Source organism: Neomonachus schauinslandi, chromosome 2 (genome assembly GCF_002201575.2).
Source record: "Neomonachus schauinslandi chromosome 2, ASM220157v2, whole genome shotgun sequence".
Lineage (NCBI taxonomy): Eukaryota > Metazoa > Chordata > Mammalia > Carnivora > Phocidae > Neomonachus > Neomonachus schauinslandi.
In genome coordinates, this window is record NC_058404.1 from 163,853,258 (window position 1) to 163,866,737 (window position 13,480).

Genomic DNA, 13,480 nt, shown 5'->3' on the forward strand with positions numbered 1-13,480 from the left:
AGCAGAAATTACAGAGTATTGTTTTGAGTGTGTGTGTGTATGTGTGTGTGAGTGAGGGATGTCATGGTATATAAATCTATACTCCACCATTTACATATGTCATTTTGCAATTTGCTTTTTTCATTTGCTGTAGGTTTAAATTGTACTCTGTGGAGTCGTGGGGGCCAAAAGCACGTGTGTCTCCAGACGCTCTGCACCACTTCCTTTACAGCAGCTCTGCTTTAGATGTTTTACATGTGGGGCCTTTGGGTTAAATTTTGTTTAAAGAACAAAATTGCTTACCAGAAAAAAACTTAGTTAACTCTTTTATTGTGTCCTGCCTCTATTGCCTTATAAAAAAGAAAAACACACAGAAAAATGAAAGTGCAGCTACTAATGTTACAATGCATCCATCTTAAGCACATAAGTGAAGCTGAGAGGAAGATGGAAAGCACCAGGCGTGGCCACGGAGGCAAACGTTTAGCTTCAACCGGATGCTTGTTGGACTTCAGTCAACTGTGTTTTTGATTCTAAGAGGAAAAAAAAAATTTAAAGAACATGTGCAACGTGTAGATCGTAACTCAGAGGCATGAACCTGTGGTGTGTCTTACTTTAGGTATGTTCTGGATGATCAATACACAAGTTCTTCTGGTGCAAAATTTCCAGTGAAGTGGTGCCCTCCCGAGGTGTTTAATTACAGCCGCTTTAGTAGCAAATCAGATGTCTGGTCATTTGGTAAGAACATGGTCCATTTTTCCCCAGCTCTACTCTGAAGCGGAAGTGGATGCATCCTTTTCGTAATCCTTTATCCTTTTCTAGGTGTTTTAATGTGGGAAGTATTCACTGAAGGCAAAATGCCCTTTGAGAAAAACACCAACTATGAAGTGGTAACCATGGTTACCCGGGGCCACCGACTCTGCCGGCCAAAGTTGGCGTCCAAATATGTATATGAGGTGATGCTGAGATGTTGGCAGGAGGTAAAAGAAGTTTTTTGTGCTTTCATTCTGAATCTCTGAAACATTCAGGGATCTGGGCTTGGTAGATTAACAGTGTATAGTCTCTACAGCCTAGTGAGTTAGTGCGTGTTTTATACGATTTCAGACTCTGGGTAGAAAGCCAACCTTCTCAAGTCAGTTCTGAATAATGGGAAGAAGACGGTGAAGCAGCAGAAAATGATAATAATTAAGATCATAAATTCAGGTTGCCATCCCACTCCCAAGGGGAAATCCTGTCACAGTTGCCTGAGTTTGGGACTCCAGGATTAAGTCCAGAGAAGTAGCTCTTCTTTCACTGGACTCCTTGTGTTGTTGAAATATTACTCTTTCACCAGAGGGGGTTTCTTTCACCAAAAACTTCCCCCAGATCTCTTTGAGTCAGTCTTTGGAAGTTTTCCTTCCCGGTGTATTAAAATGTCACCTTGTAGAAGAGATTAGACAACAAAATGATTTTTGGAAGATAATAATAGTTCATGTGTATTGTGTGCTAGGCACTGTACTAAGTGCTTTAGATAGAGTTCTCAAAATAACCTTTAGAGGTGCAGAGATTTTTACTATAACCACTTTGTGGACGAGAAGATCAGGGCTCCTGAAGCTGACACTTGCCCAAGACCACGTTGCTACAGAGAAGCAGAACCATGCTCTTGGTCACTTGCTATAATGTCTCCAAAGAACACTGATTGGGATGGGAAAGGCCTGGGCAAGAAGTGTTGCTGGGGGTGGGAGAGGACAGCATGAGCAGAGGTAAGGTGGTGGTAAAGAGTGTGGTGTGTGTACAGGAGGGTGGAGATTGGTCTCATGGAGCAGAGAGCCCAGGTGAGGGTTTTTGTGGGGAATGAAATTGGGTAGCAAGAGGATGGGGGAAGGCAGGTTATAGAGGGCACTGCAAATTAGGAGGACTTGATTTTGCAGGCAATAGGGAGCTGTGTTAGATTCTTAAATGGAGACACAAAAGGAATGTCACGGAAAGGTATGTCTAGCAACAGTATGTGTAGGCTAGGGTAGACCCATTTGGAGACACCTGAGTGTTCTAGTCCCAAAACAATGAGTACCTTGCACTTGTGTGCTATGTTACGTGAGTTTGGACGTGAAAAATTATTTTGGGGGATGGTTCTGGAACCCACAGCTTCTCTTTGATTTTTAATTGTAGAAACCAGAGGGAAGGCCTTCCTTTGAAGATTTGCTGCGCACAATAGATGAACTAGTTGAGTGTGAAGAAACTTCTGGAAGATAAGTGGTGGTGTGATCCGTGGAGTCCAGATTCCAAAGCATGAGGAAGAAATGGCACTTTGTGGCTAACTTTTAATTTATTTAGCACTTGGACATGTAGACTGTTTTACTTATAAAGTGGAAAAACCTAAAGCATTTGCTTCTAGAGCAGTCCTAGCTCTGGGACTGGATTTTTCAAGTTATGGAAATGCTGCCTGAGAGATGGTGATTAAAAACACTCACTTTTATCCATCCCACAAGTACTTGAGCACCCACCATGTATGATGCCCAGACCCCAAGGTTTTCCCATTTTAGGGGTGTAGGTGGGGCTGTGTTGGCTGGTGTCAGTGGAAGGTCAGGATATTTGGGAAAGGAAAGGGATTTAGAGCCTTGTTCCAGCAACCTTTCTCTTTCCTTTGACTTCTATGGAAATCTGGGCCTGAGGCATTGTCTAAAATGTGGGTTCTGGATGAATCAGGAACCCATCTTGGATAAGTACCCCTCTTTTGTTTTGAAAACATCCATTTTCAAGACTGCCATTATTTGTATGCTGTATATATTGTAAATATATATAATATATAAAGATATATATTTATAAGAAACTGAGTTGTCTTTTAATTAAAAATTTTAATTCTGTAACATATGAACTTACTTTCTTAGGACTAGGGACTGTGCCTTGCAGCTGTCAATTTCTCTACCCCTGGGGATCAAATATTCCTTACTGAAGAGAAAAAAAGTCTGGACCTTTCTACCATTAATGCCTCCTCCCCACTTAGGCAGACATGTTTGGGGGTTCCTGTCTAATTTAAGCCCCCAATCAGGCCCACGTTTGGGCTGAGTGACCGTGCCCATGGTATCCATAACTAATTGGAGTTAGGTAGAAATTGAACTGGGGTGGGGCACCTGGGGGGGCTCAGTCGTTAAGCGTCTGTCTTCGGCTCAGGTCATGATCCCAGGGTCCTGGGATCGAGCCCCGCATCGGGCTCCCTGCTCAGCAGGGAGTCTGCTTCTCCCTCTCCCGCTCCCCCTTCTTGTGCTCTCTCTCTCTCTCTCAAATAAATAAATAAATAAAATCTTAAAAAAAAAAATTGAACTAGAGGCAATCAATGACTTTCTACATCCTGAGAATCTGCCCCAGGACATAGGTGCTGTAAGTGGAGGTGCTGGGCTCTGGGGCAGAATGATGGGGTGATGTTCACAACAAAGCCTGCCCCCACCGCAAGCGAGACCCGGGAGCAAGCTCAAATTCTGGCAGAGAGACCAGGAAAAATGGAGCACATGGTATATAGAGCTGTCTCCCAGATGGTTTTCAGGAGATCTGGTTGGACTTGGGTTCCTGGATCAGTGAGATTGTCTAGAAGAGCCTCACGGTAGACCCTGTGATCAGGTTTGTTTGAGTGGGTTTCTGACCATTACAATCTCTGATGAAGACACCTGCTGAGTTGGAACCTTTATTTCTCCTCATGAGCCCAGGGAAAGGAAACAGTCTCTGTTATCAATAGCAGAGGCCCTGTATGGCCCACACATGTTTCTTGGTATTATGGGGGTAGAAAGTTGAGGCACACACAACACACGGGGCCTTTCTGTAGGAGTTTCAGCTGCTTTGGTGTTGTGGGAACACAGAGCTGTTGCTGGCTGCTCTGAGCGGTGCCTCCCTAGGACCCTGGAGAACCATCTCTTCCTTCTGGTCTGTCCATCCACTGAAAGCTATCTTCTATCCTTCCTTATCCTCCTTATAATGGAAAAAAAAATTATCTTAAGTCTTGTCACGGTCTGTTTGCCACCTTCCTCCTCATCTTCCTGTTTAACCGTACCCCCATCACGAAAACATATGCACATTTTAACTGAATTGTAGTCCATTCAAGGAGTTGGTCATACTCGTTATACTTGAGTCTGAGTACTGTCAGTTATATCTTTCTCCGTCCTTTCTTCTTCACCTTGACTCCTCCCACACCTCCCTGTCCGGTCCCATACTTCCCTTTTCACCTAGAGGAGCTGGATGGTATTGAAGAAAAGTGAGGACAAAGTATAGTCCTTGTAGTAATCGTTACGTATACTATTGATGTGGAAAACAAGATGGATAATACCTGGCAACATTTGGGAACATCTTCTTCAAAAATCTTTAATTTTTTCACCAAAACTTAACAAAAGGTTTTGTATAAAGCGTAACGAAGGCAAAAAGTGAAGTAAAAATAAAAGAATCCACCCAGAATGCTTAAAGAGATCTTAATCTATAAAGCAGGAAATAGGAAGGGCAATGTGAAAATGCTATGTGCTCATTAGAATTGTTCCCTTTAGTTTTAATTTTTTGGTTATATTTTCCAAGGGAATGAAGTGAAACTCCTAAGTACATTTTTTATTGATGTTGTTTTTATATTTCTGAGCCATGGCTCAGTCACCTTTTAGGTGTATTATTGAATTGGCTTCCATCCCCACAAAAAAACGAAGTTTTGTAATATGGTCCTTGAAGTGTCAGTACTGAGTGGGAGGACAGAACATTGTAGATTTATACTCCAATACCTAGAATCTAATTCTGTTTCTTCCACTGTGTCCCTTGTCCTATCTGCGCATCTGTTTCCTTCTTTGTCCAGAGAGGGCAGTTTCGGATTTGATGATTTTTAATGTCGCTTGCACGAAAATTCTGTGATTTTTTTGAAAATGTTGTTTGCTGGAGTCACCCACACAGTTGGGAATGAGGAACCAATAGCAGCTACCCTCAGAGATCTGGATGGAGATTACTGAGCTTTCTTATATAGGCCATCGGGTTGTCATTCACACACTTCTCTGAGGTTTTTAGAACAGGAAAATAGGTGGGGTTAACTCTGCTCGTGAGAAACATCTTGGGCGAGCTATGATTTCAGTTAAAAGATGTGTTTTTGTGACTGGAGTGGCGCTGAAGAACTGAAGGCTGTTTGGTCTGCTCCCTGCAGAAGCACAGCCATGATTCTTTCCACCTGTAAGTAAGACGGCTTCGTCCTTTATCTTCAGGGCTTGTTCTGGGCCTGTTACTTACTCTTGACTGGCAGAGGCAGGCATAAGGCTTGTGAAACTTTGAGGATAATTTCCCCAGGTGTTGTGACAGGGTTTTGTGTGTTATTCAAATGACCACTGTAGTGATGTAATTTTAGTAAATGCTCAGCATGGAGAATGCAAAGGAAACAAAATAGTGTCCTTAAATCTATATGTGTGTATGGAAATGCAGTTTGAAAAGTGTTTGTTTTTAGGGCGATATTAAGTGTAAAGAGCTCAGAGCTGAAGGCTGGGAGACCAAGTTTTAGCTTCTGGATTTGCTGCAGCCTTGGTGGGTCACCTTTGGCAACTTCTTATGTCGGGTCCTTATCTGTAAAATGGTACCCTGTTTCTGCCCACCTCTCAACAAGATAGCATAAACAGTAGCTAGAAATGACACGTCCTTCATGATCTTAATTTTGGAGTTGCTTTGGAAGACTGTTCAGTTCCATGCACAATTTTGAAAATGCTTATTAATTTAACTCTATGAGGACCTTATGCACAAAATATTAAAAAATAAGAAAGGAAAATACTCTCTTTGATTTTAATTCTGAATGACTATAGAACCTAGTTTTAACAAAGCCCAGTCATATCAGATTAAAGTAATCAAAGACCAGCTAACAAAGTTCTTACATTTCTGATTCTTAAGTGGCGATAGGAAAAACGGGTGGCAATTTTTAAATGTCATCTGTTTAAGCCACATCACCTCACAGGACCCAACGCTTGTTGGTAGAATTTGTAAAAGATAAACCAGGCTATTTAAGTTGTACTGACCTGAATATAACTTACAGTCTTGATCCACTCATCGACAGAATGGGGCTGCCTGTTATCAGAAATACAGGTGAACCAGGGCCAAGCGGAAAGAGCTACGAAGCAACAATTTCTGTCCCCACCGCCCCCGATGGTAGAATGAAGATGAGCAGTGACTTAATAACCTTTTTATTAAAAGCTGTGCGAGCATCTGTTCTTCATTTCTCCTGAGGTCAGAACTAGAGAAAAGGCTGTAAATTTTAACAAGATTTGATTATATAGAAAATAAATAATGGTGAGGGTTGAGACAGGATTAGGTTGCCCGAGGGATTAAATAAGAGACGACCTCTTGGCGGGACTATTTGTGTGTGTGTGTGTGTGTGTGCATAATTTTTAAAAAAATTTTTTATTGTTATGTTAATCACCATACATTACATCATTGGTTTTTGATGTAGTGTTCCATGATTCATTGTTTGTGTATAACACCCAATGCTCCATGCAGAACGTGCCCTTTAATACCCATCACCAGGCTAACCCATCCTCTCACCCCCCTCCCCTCTAGAATCCTCAGTTTGTTTTCCAGAGACCATCGTCTCTCATGGTTCATCTCCCCCTCTGATTTCCCCCCTTCATTCTTGCCCTCCTGCTATCTTTTTTTTTTTCTTAACATATATTGCATTATTTGTTTCAGAGGTACAGATCTGTGATTCAACAGTCTTGCACAATTCACAGTGCTCACCATAGCACATACCCTCCCCAGTGTCTATCACCCAGCCACCCCATCCCTCCCACCCCACCCCCACTCCAGCAACCCTCAGCTTGTTTCCTGAGATTAAGAATTCCTCATATCAGTGAGGTCATATGATACATGTCTTTCTCTGATTGACTTATTTCGCTCAGCATAACACCCTCCAGTTCCATCCACATTGTTGCAAATGGCAAGATCTCATTCCTTTTGATGGCTGCATAATATTCCATTGTATATATACCACATCTTTTTTTTTAAGATTTTATTTATTTATTAGAGAGAGAATGAGAGAGAGAGAGAGAGAGAGCATGAGAGGGGGGAGGGTCAGAGGGAGGAGCAGACTCCCCGCCGAGCAGGGAGCCCGATATAGGACTAGATCTGGGGACTCCAGGATCATGACCTGAGCTGAAGGCAGTCCCTTAACCAACTGAGCCACCCAGGCGCCCTATACCACATCTTCTTTATCCATTCATCTGTCAATGGACATCGTGGCTCTTTCCACAGTTTGGCTATTGTGGACATTGCTGCTATAAACATCGGGGTGCATGTACCCCTTCGGATCCCTACATTTGTATCTTTGGGGTAAATACCCAGTAGTGCATTTGCTGGGACGTAGGGTACCTCTATTTTCAACTTTTTGAGGAACCTCCATACTGTTTTCCAGAGTGGTTGCACCAGCTTGCATTCCCAGCAACAGTGTAGGAGGGTTCCCCTTTCTCCGCATCCCCGCCAACATCTGTCGTTTCCTGACTTGTTAATTTTAGCCATTCTGACTGGTGTGAGGTGGTATCTCATTGAGGTTTTGATTTGGATTTCCCTGATGCCGAGCAATGTTGAGCACTTTTTCATGTGTCTGTTGGCCATTTGGATGTCTTCTTTGGTTGGGAAGAAAAGAAAGGCAGAGAAATTAGGTGAAAATGAGGTGGAGGGGAAGGAAGAGGTGAGTTTTTCAAACCCCTAGTTCTCCCTGGGCTTTGTCCTCTAAATAACTCTGTTATTTATGTCTGTTATGCAGAAGAATGAAACTGGACCATTTCCTTACACCACACACACAAAAAGACTCAAAATGGTTGGAAGACCTAAATTGAGACAGGAGTCCATCAAAATCCTAAAGGAGAACACAGGCAGCAACCTCTTCGACCTCAGCCACAGCAACTTCTTCCTAGAAACAACATGTCTTCTGCATGTGGCTGTCCAATTTTCCCAACACCATCTGCCCAGTCAGAATGGCTAAAATTAACAAGTCAGGAAACGACAGATGTTGGCAGGGATGCGGAGAAAGGGGAACCCTCCTACACTGTCTGTTATAAAAATGTCTGTTCATGTCTTCTGCCCATTTCTTGATTGGATTCTTTGTTCTTTGGGTGTTGAGTTTGATAAGTTCTTTATAGATTTTGGATACAAGCCCTTTATCTGATATGTCATTTGCAAATATCTTCTCCCATTTGTCGGTTGTCTTTTGGTTTTATTGACTGTTTCTTTTGCTGTGCAAAAGCTTCTTATCTTGGTGAAGTCCCAATAGTTCATTTTTGCCCTTGCTTCCCTTGCCTTTGGCGATGTTTCTAGGAAGAAGTTGCTGTGGCTGAGGTCGAAGAGGTTGCTGCCTGTGTTTTTCTTTAGGATTTTGATGGACTCCTGTCTCAATTTAGGTCTTCCAACCATTTTGAGTCTATTTTTGTGTGTGGTGTAAGGAAATGGTCCAGTTTCATTCTTCTGCATGTGGCTGTCCAATTTGCCCAACACCATTTGTTGAAGAGACTGTCTTTTTTCCATTGGACATTCTTTCCTGCTTTATCAAAGATTCGTTGACCATAGAGTTGAGGGTCCATTTCTGGGCTCTCTGTTCTGTTCCATTGATCTATGTGCCTGTTTTTGTGCCAGTACCATATTGTCTTGATGATGACAGCTTTGTAACAGAGCTTGAAGTCTGGAATTGTGATGCCGCCAGCTTTGCTTTTCTTTTTCAACATTCCTCTGGCTCTTCGGGGTCTTTTCTGGTTCCATACAAATTTTAGGATTATTTGTTCCATTTCTTTGAAAAAAGTGGATGGTATTTTGATGGGCATTGCATTGAATGTGTAGATTGCTCTAGGTAGCATTGACATCTTCACAATATTTGTTCTTCCAATCTATGAGCATGGAACGTTTTTCCATTTCTTTGTGTCTTCCTCAATTTCTTTCATGAGTATTTTATAGTTTTCTGAGTACAGATCCTCTGCCTCTTTGGTTAGATTTATTCCTAGGTATCTTATGGTTTGGGGTACAATTGTAAATGGGATCGACTCCTTAATTTCTCTTTCTTCTGTCTTGTTGTTGGTGTATAGGAATGCCACCGATTTCTGTGCATTGATTTTATATCCTGCCACTTTACTGAACTCCTGTATGAGTTCTAGCAGTTTTGGGGTGGAGTCTTTTGGATTTTCCACATAAAGTATCATCTGCAAAGAGTGAGAGTTTGACTTCTTCTTTTTGGCGGGACTATTTTGAGGGTCATTCTGGCCAGCCTGGAAGGGCATGGATTTGATGAACATTCACCATCTCTTCCAGCTTCTGGTCATTTGTTCCATGTAAGAATCCCCTGTTTATTTCTGCCACCAACCACCTGGAGATATGGCTCTATTTGCTTCTGGGTAAAACACTTAGGTGTTTACCGTTGAAAAGAGAAAGCCAAGAGATGTCTCCAGGTGTATTACTGCTAATCAGAAAATGTTTGTATGTGTTTGCCAGGCCAGAGTCATTTGCCAAATATGTTTGTTGTTCTAAGAGCTGTCATAGAAGTCTGGCCTGATAGGCTGCTGTAGGGCAGGAGGAGATCATGGAGAAGGTGAGATATTGGTCATACTGAACCATGGGGAGAACCTGAGCGAGGTTGCCAAGCACTGCTCCAGTGAAGTTCAATTTGTGAAATATAATTGGGTATGGTCAAGGTTTCTACCCACTAACAGTGGCCCTGAGGACAGATCCAGCCCCGTAGAGTTATTTAGAGGACAAAGCCCAGGGAGAACTAGGGGTTTGAAAAACTTACCTCTTCCTTCCCCTCCACCTCATTTTCACCTAATTTCTCTGCCTTTCTTTTCTTCCCAATTTATGAAGTAGAAGGGAAAAAAATTAATGATGTATATGAGTGATTCTTAAATCTTAGTGTGCCTGAAGTATCACAGGATACTGATAAAACGTCGATTTCCAGACTCACCTCCATAGTTTGATCTGGGCATGAGGTATGTACACCTGATCACATTGCCTTTCTAAGGCCTCTATTTTTTTTTTTAAGATTTTATTTATTTGACAGAGAGAGAGAGAGAGAGAGACAGCGAGAGAGGGAACACAAGCAGGGGGAGTGGGAGAGGGAGAAGCAGGCTTCCCACTGAGCAGGGAGCCCGATGCAGGGCTCGATCCCAGGACCCCAGGATCATGACCTGAGCCAAAGGGAGATGCTTCACCAACTGAACCACCCAGGCATCCTTTTTTTTTTTTTTTAAATATTTATTTATTTGACAGAGAGAGAGAGACAGTGAGATAGAGAACACAAGCAGGGGGAGTCGGAGAGGGAGAAGCAGGCCTCCCGCGGAGCAGGGAACCTGATGCAGGGCTTGATCCCAGGACCCTGGGATCATGACCCAAGCTGAAGGCAGATGCTTAATGACTGAGCACCCAGCTGCCCCTCTGAGGCCCCTATTTTTAAAGCCCCCTCTCATTCCTCGTTGTATTCGATTTCCACACCAACCGTAAGTTACTATCTTCTATCATTACTATTATTATTAATATGAAGATAAAGAGGGGAGCTGCATAGCCACCTCTCAGATGGCCCCCAATGATGTCCATCGCCCCGTGTTCACACCCTTGTGCAATCCCTCTCCTTGAGTCTGAAGTGGACCTAGTAACTCACTTTTCATGAAGAGAAGATGATAAAAGCAGTAGAGTGTTCTCTCTGAGATGAGGTTGTATAAAGACTGTGGCTTCTGGCTTCGTGCTCTCGGGCTCTCTGTCCCCTGGATTACCGGCTGCCATGCTGTGAGCGTTCTCAGGTGGCCTGTGGAGGATCCCCATCATGAGGAATGAAGGCACCAAGGCTCGCCAACAGCCATGGAAGTGAACGTGGATGTGGATCAACTCAACTCACTACAATTTCATGAGCTTCATGAATTTCTTAACCTTTACCTACAGGCCCCCAGCTGAGCTGTGCCTGGACTCCTGACCCACAGAAACTGTGAGATTAATAATGATTTGTTTCCAACAACAGATGACGAATTCGGTGGCAAAAGCAGGGAGAACCCCTGGGCCAAAATCAAACGTGGCCACTTCCACCACTATTTTGCCTCAGGCTGGAGTTTCCCCCTTTATCAAAAATAGAGAATTTCCTCCTGTTCCTGTGGACGCTAGCAGACAGATGTGTCTTTTGTTTTTTAAATCATTTCGTTTTTATCCCCCTGCAACTGCCTCAAGTCTGTCGTAATAATGACAACAGCAGCCAGCATGGGGGACGGCGTCTGTGAGGTTTCCGTGTCTCCTGGCACGCTGAGCTTCCCTGCCGTGCCTCCGTGGAGCCCACCGGCCGGCAGCGTCTGTGCACCCCCTGCCCACTGAGGGCCAGTGGTCACAGCTTCCGGCACAGTGTCAACCCTGCCATCAGGCCTTGTGTCTGAGCACAGGCTGGCTCAATGTCTTGGGTGTGATATTTGTGAGCTCGTCATGAATTCTGAGGTCACAGACATCAGTCTTCTAGAAAATACTGCTCTGAGACCTGGGGGCAGGGAGGAGTTGTCTGCAAGGCGCCTGCCCAGTCCACCTCACAGCAGCTCATTACTGGGAAGAAAGCAATATCCCTGCATAGAGCAAACAACGGCTTCAGGGCGCTGGAATGTTTGGTGCCTGGGGCTGTGCCCTGGCCAAGGCTGAGAACAGATGTGCAGTCTTCAGGCAGGCTCTGCCTTCCCTCAGAGCATCCGTTACTCCCTGGACACTATCTCCCTGCTGCCCAGTTCCCCGTCCAGCTCCTCGGGCTTCTAGAGTCTCCTCACTCCTTCCCCACACCCAGTGCCCCTTCAGGCCCCAGCCCGGCCAAGTACCATGTGTGTCTGCCACCAAATGTATCAGTTTACGGTCACATAAGCTAGGTACCTGTTTTCTGTTAGTGACCCATGAATTCCCCTAAAGTAGTTATTCCTCTTCCTTTAAGGTAAGGCTCAAGAGGATGTCAAAAAACCAGTTTGGGGTTGAACATAGGGTTGTTAACTTATTTTGTCAACACATTCAAAAAGACTAACCTCTCTGGTGACCATCATTTCTTAGAAGCAGGGACATTTTAACATCAAAAGGAAACACAGGAGTGTTCTTCTAGCATTCCTCTTAGAAGGGTGTCTTATCAAGAGGAAGTGTATACACAAAACGAAGATAATTTAACAACTCAAATATATAAAGAGCATACACTCAGATATTAGTGTAAAGGATAGCTTTCTAAATTGAATAAACATTTCTATGAAAAACTCAGTGTCTTACTTCTTCCCTTCCTTCCTTCCTCCTTCCTTCTTTCCTCCCTTCCTTCCTTCCTTCCATCCTTCCTTCCTTCCCTCCCTCCCCCCCATAGGTGTGTGTTCTTGGTTTGGCAGGTGGAAAGGCTTCTCTGATACCTGATCAGAGGTAGAATGTCGCGCTAAAGGAAAGCTGGCTGTGTGTCACTCCTCCCAGATGACATCGGTTTAGTCGATTAAAATGTGTCTGATTTTAAAAGGCCCTTAAGAAACAGATCTCATGGTGGGAATTTATGATCGTCACGAGGAAGTTTGGTCTTTCTGAGAATTTCTGGGAACAATGGCGCCTCTCTTGTAGTGAACGTCAGACTCCCTCATGAATCACGCAGAGCCATTTCCCCAAAGCCACGAGCTTTCGTCCACCGCCCCCCCCCCGCCCCCCGCGCCCTCCTTCCCCCGCCGAGGCAGCTGGCACCAGAATTCCTCGCCTTAAAACCGCCACCTGGAGCGTGTGGGTTGGGCGACTGAACTAGCCTGGTCTTTGGTTCAGGACGGCCCTCGAAACCGAGCCAGTTATTCATGTCTTCAAATAAAAAGCAGCGGCCATCTGCCACTTCTGACCAGACTCAGGAGGGATAAAATTTCACTTGAGGCTGATTCAGAACGAAACAGTGACGTCGGAAATGCCAGGGGTTGAACGCGAGCTTTAGCCGAGGTAAACCTCAAACCATGGGAGACGCAGCGAAGGCCTCGAGCTTCGCTTCCCAGAGGGGGCGGGGCCCCGGCTTGGCGGCGGGCCGCGATTGGCGAGGGGGCGGGAGGCGGCCTCCGGGTCGTGGGGCGTCTCACAGTCGCCCCCTTCCAGCGCCCCCTGGCGGAAGCCGGGTCCCCCCAGCCCCGCTGTGGCCGCCCACCCCCGCCCGGAGGCGCGGGGAGGCTGGCGCGAGTGAGGGAAGGGGCTGCAAGCCTTCCCAGGAAAGAACGCGAACGCCCGCTCCAGCGAGAGGCTCGACTGCCTTACCCGTGAGAGATGGGCCATTCCTAAAGGTCACAGGGATTACGCCAGGATGCGGTGCCCTTTCCCTGAGTTGCCGCGACCTGGTAGATAATTAAAGATCTTTGCCGGGGGAATAAGAAGCAGGTGAAGAGATCAGCGCGAGACGGAAGCGAGGGAGAGGAGGCTCCGGCTCCTTCCTGAGATAATCCTCAACCCTTCCAGCGGGCAAATAGTCACTGCCCGTCTCTGGGGCGTTTTAGTCTCTCCGGCGGAGGCCTTTGATACGCAAGAGCTTGGCCGAAATTGGGAATTTCCCAAAGGCACA

At 44.9% G+C, this 13,480-nt stretch overlaps 1 protein-coding gene across 1 annotated transcript in view; it reads left to right on the forward strand.

Annotated features, from left to right (window-relative positions):
• The window catches only part of TEC (tec protein tyrosine kinase), a 138,050-nt gene extending 135,285 nt beyond the window's left edge, over positions 1 to 2,765 (forward strand). Inside the window, exons 16-18 of the mRNA XM_021701717.1 lie at positions 596 to 714; positions 799 to 956; positions 2,125 to 2,765. Coding sequence (XP_021557392.1) covers positions 596 to 714; positions 799 to 956; positions 2,125 to 2,208 — 361 coding nt within the window. The 3' untranslated portion in view covers positions 2,209 to 2,765. The remainder of the gene's footprint in view (positions 1 to 595; positions 715 to 798; positions 957 to 2,124) is intronic.
• Positions 2,766 to 13,480: the final 10,715 nt, after the last annotated feature.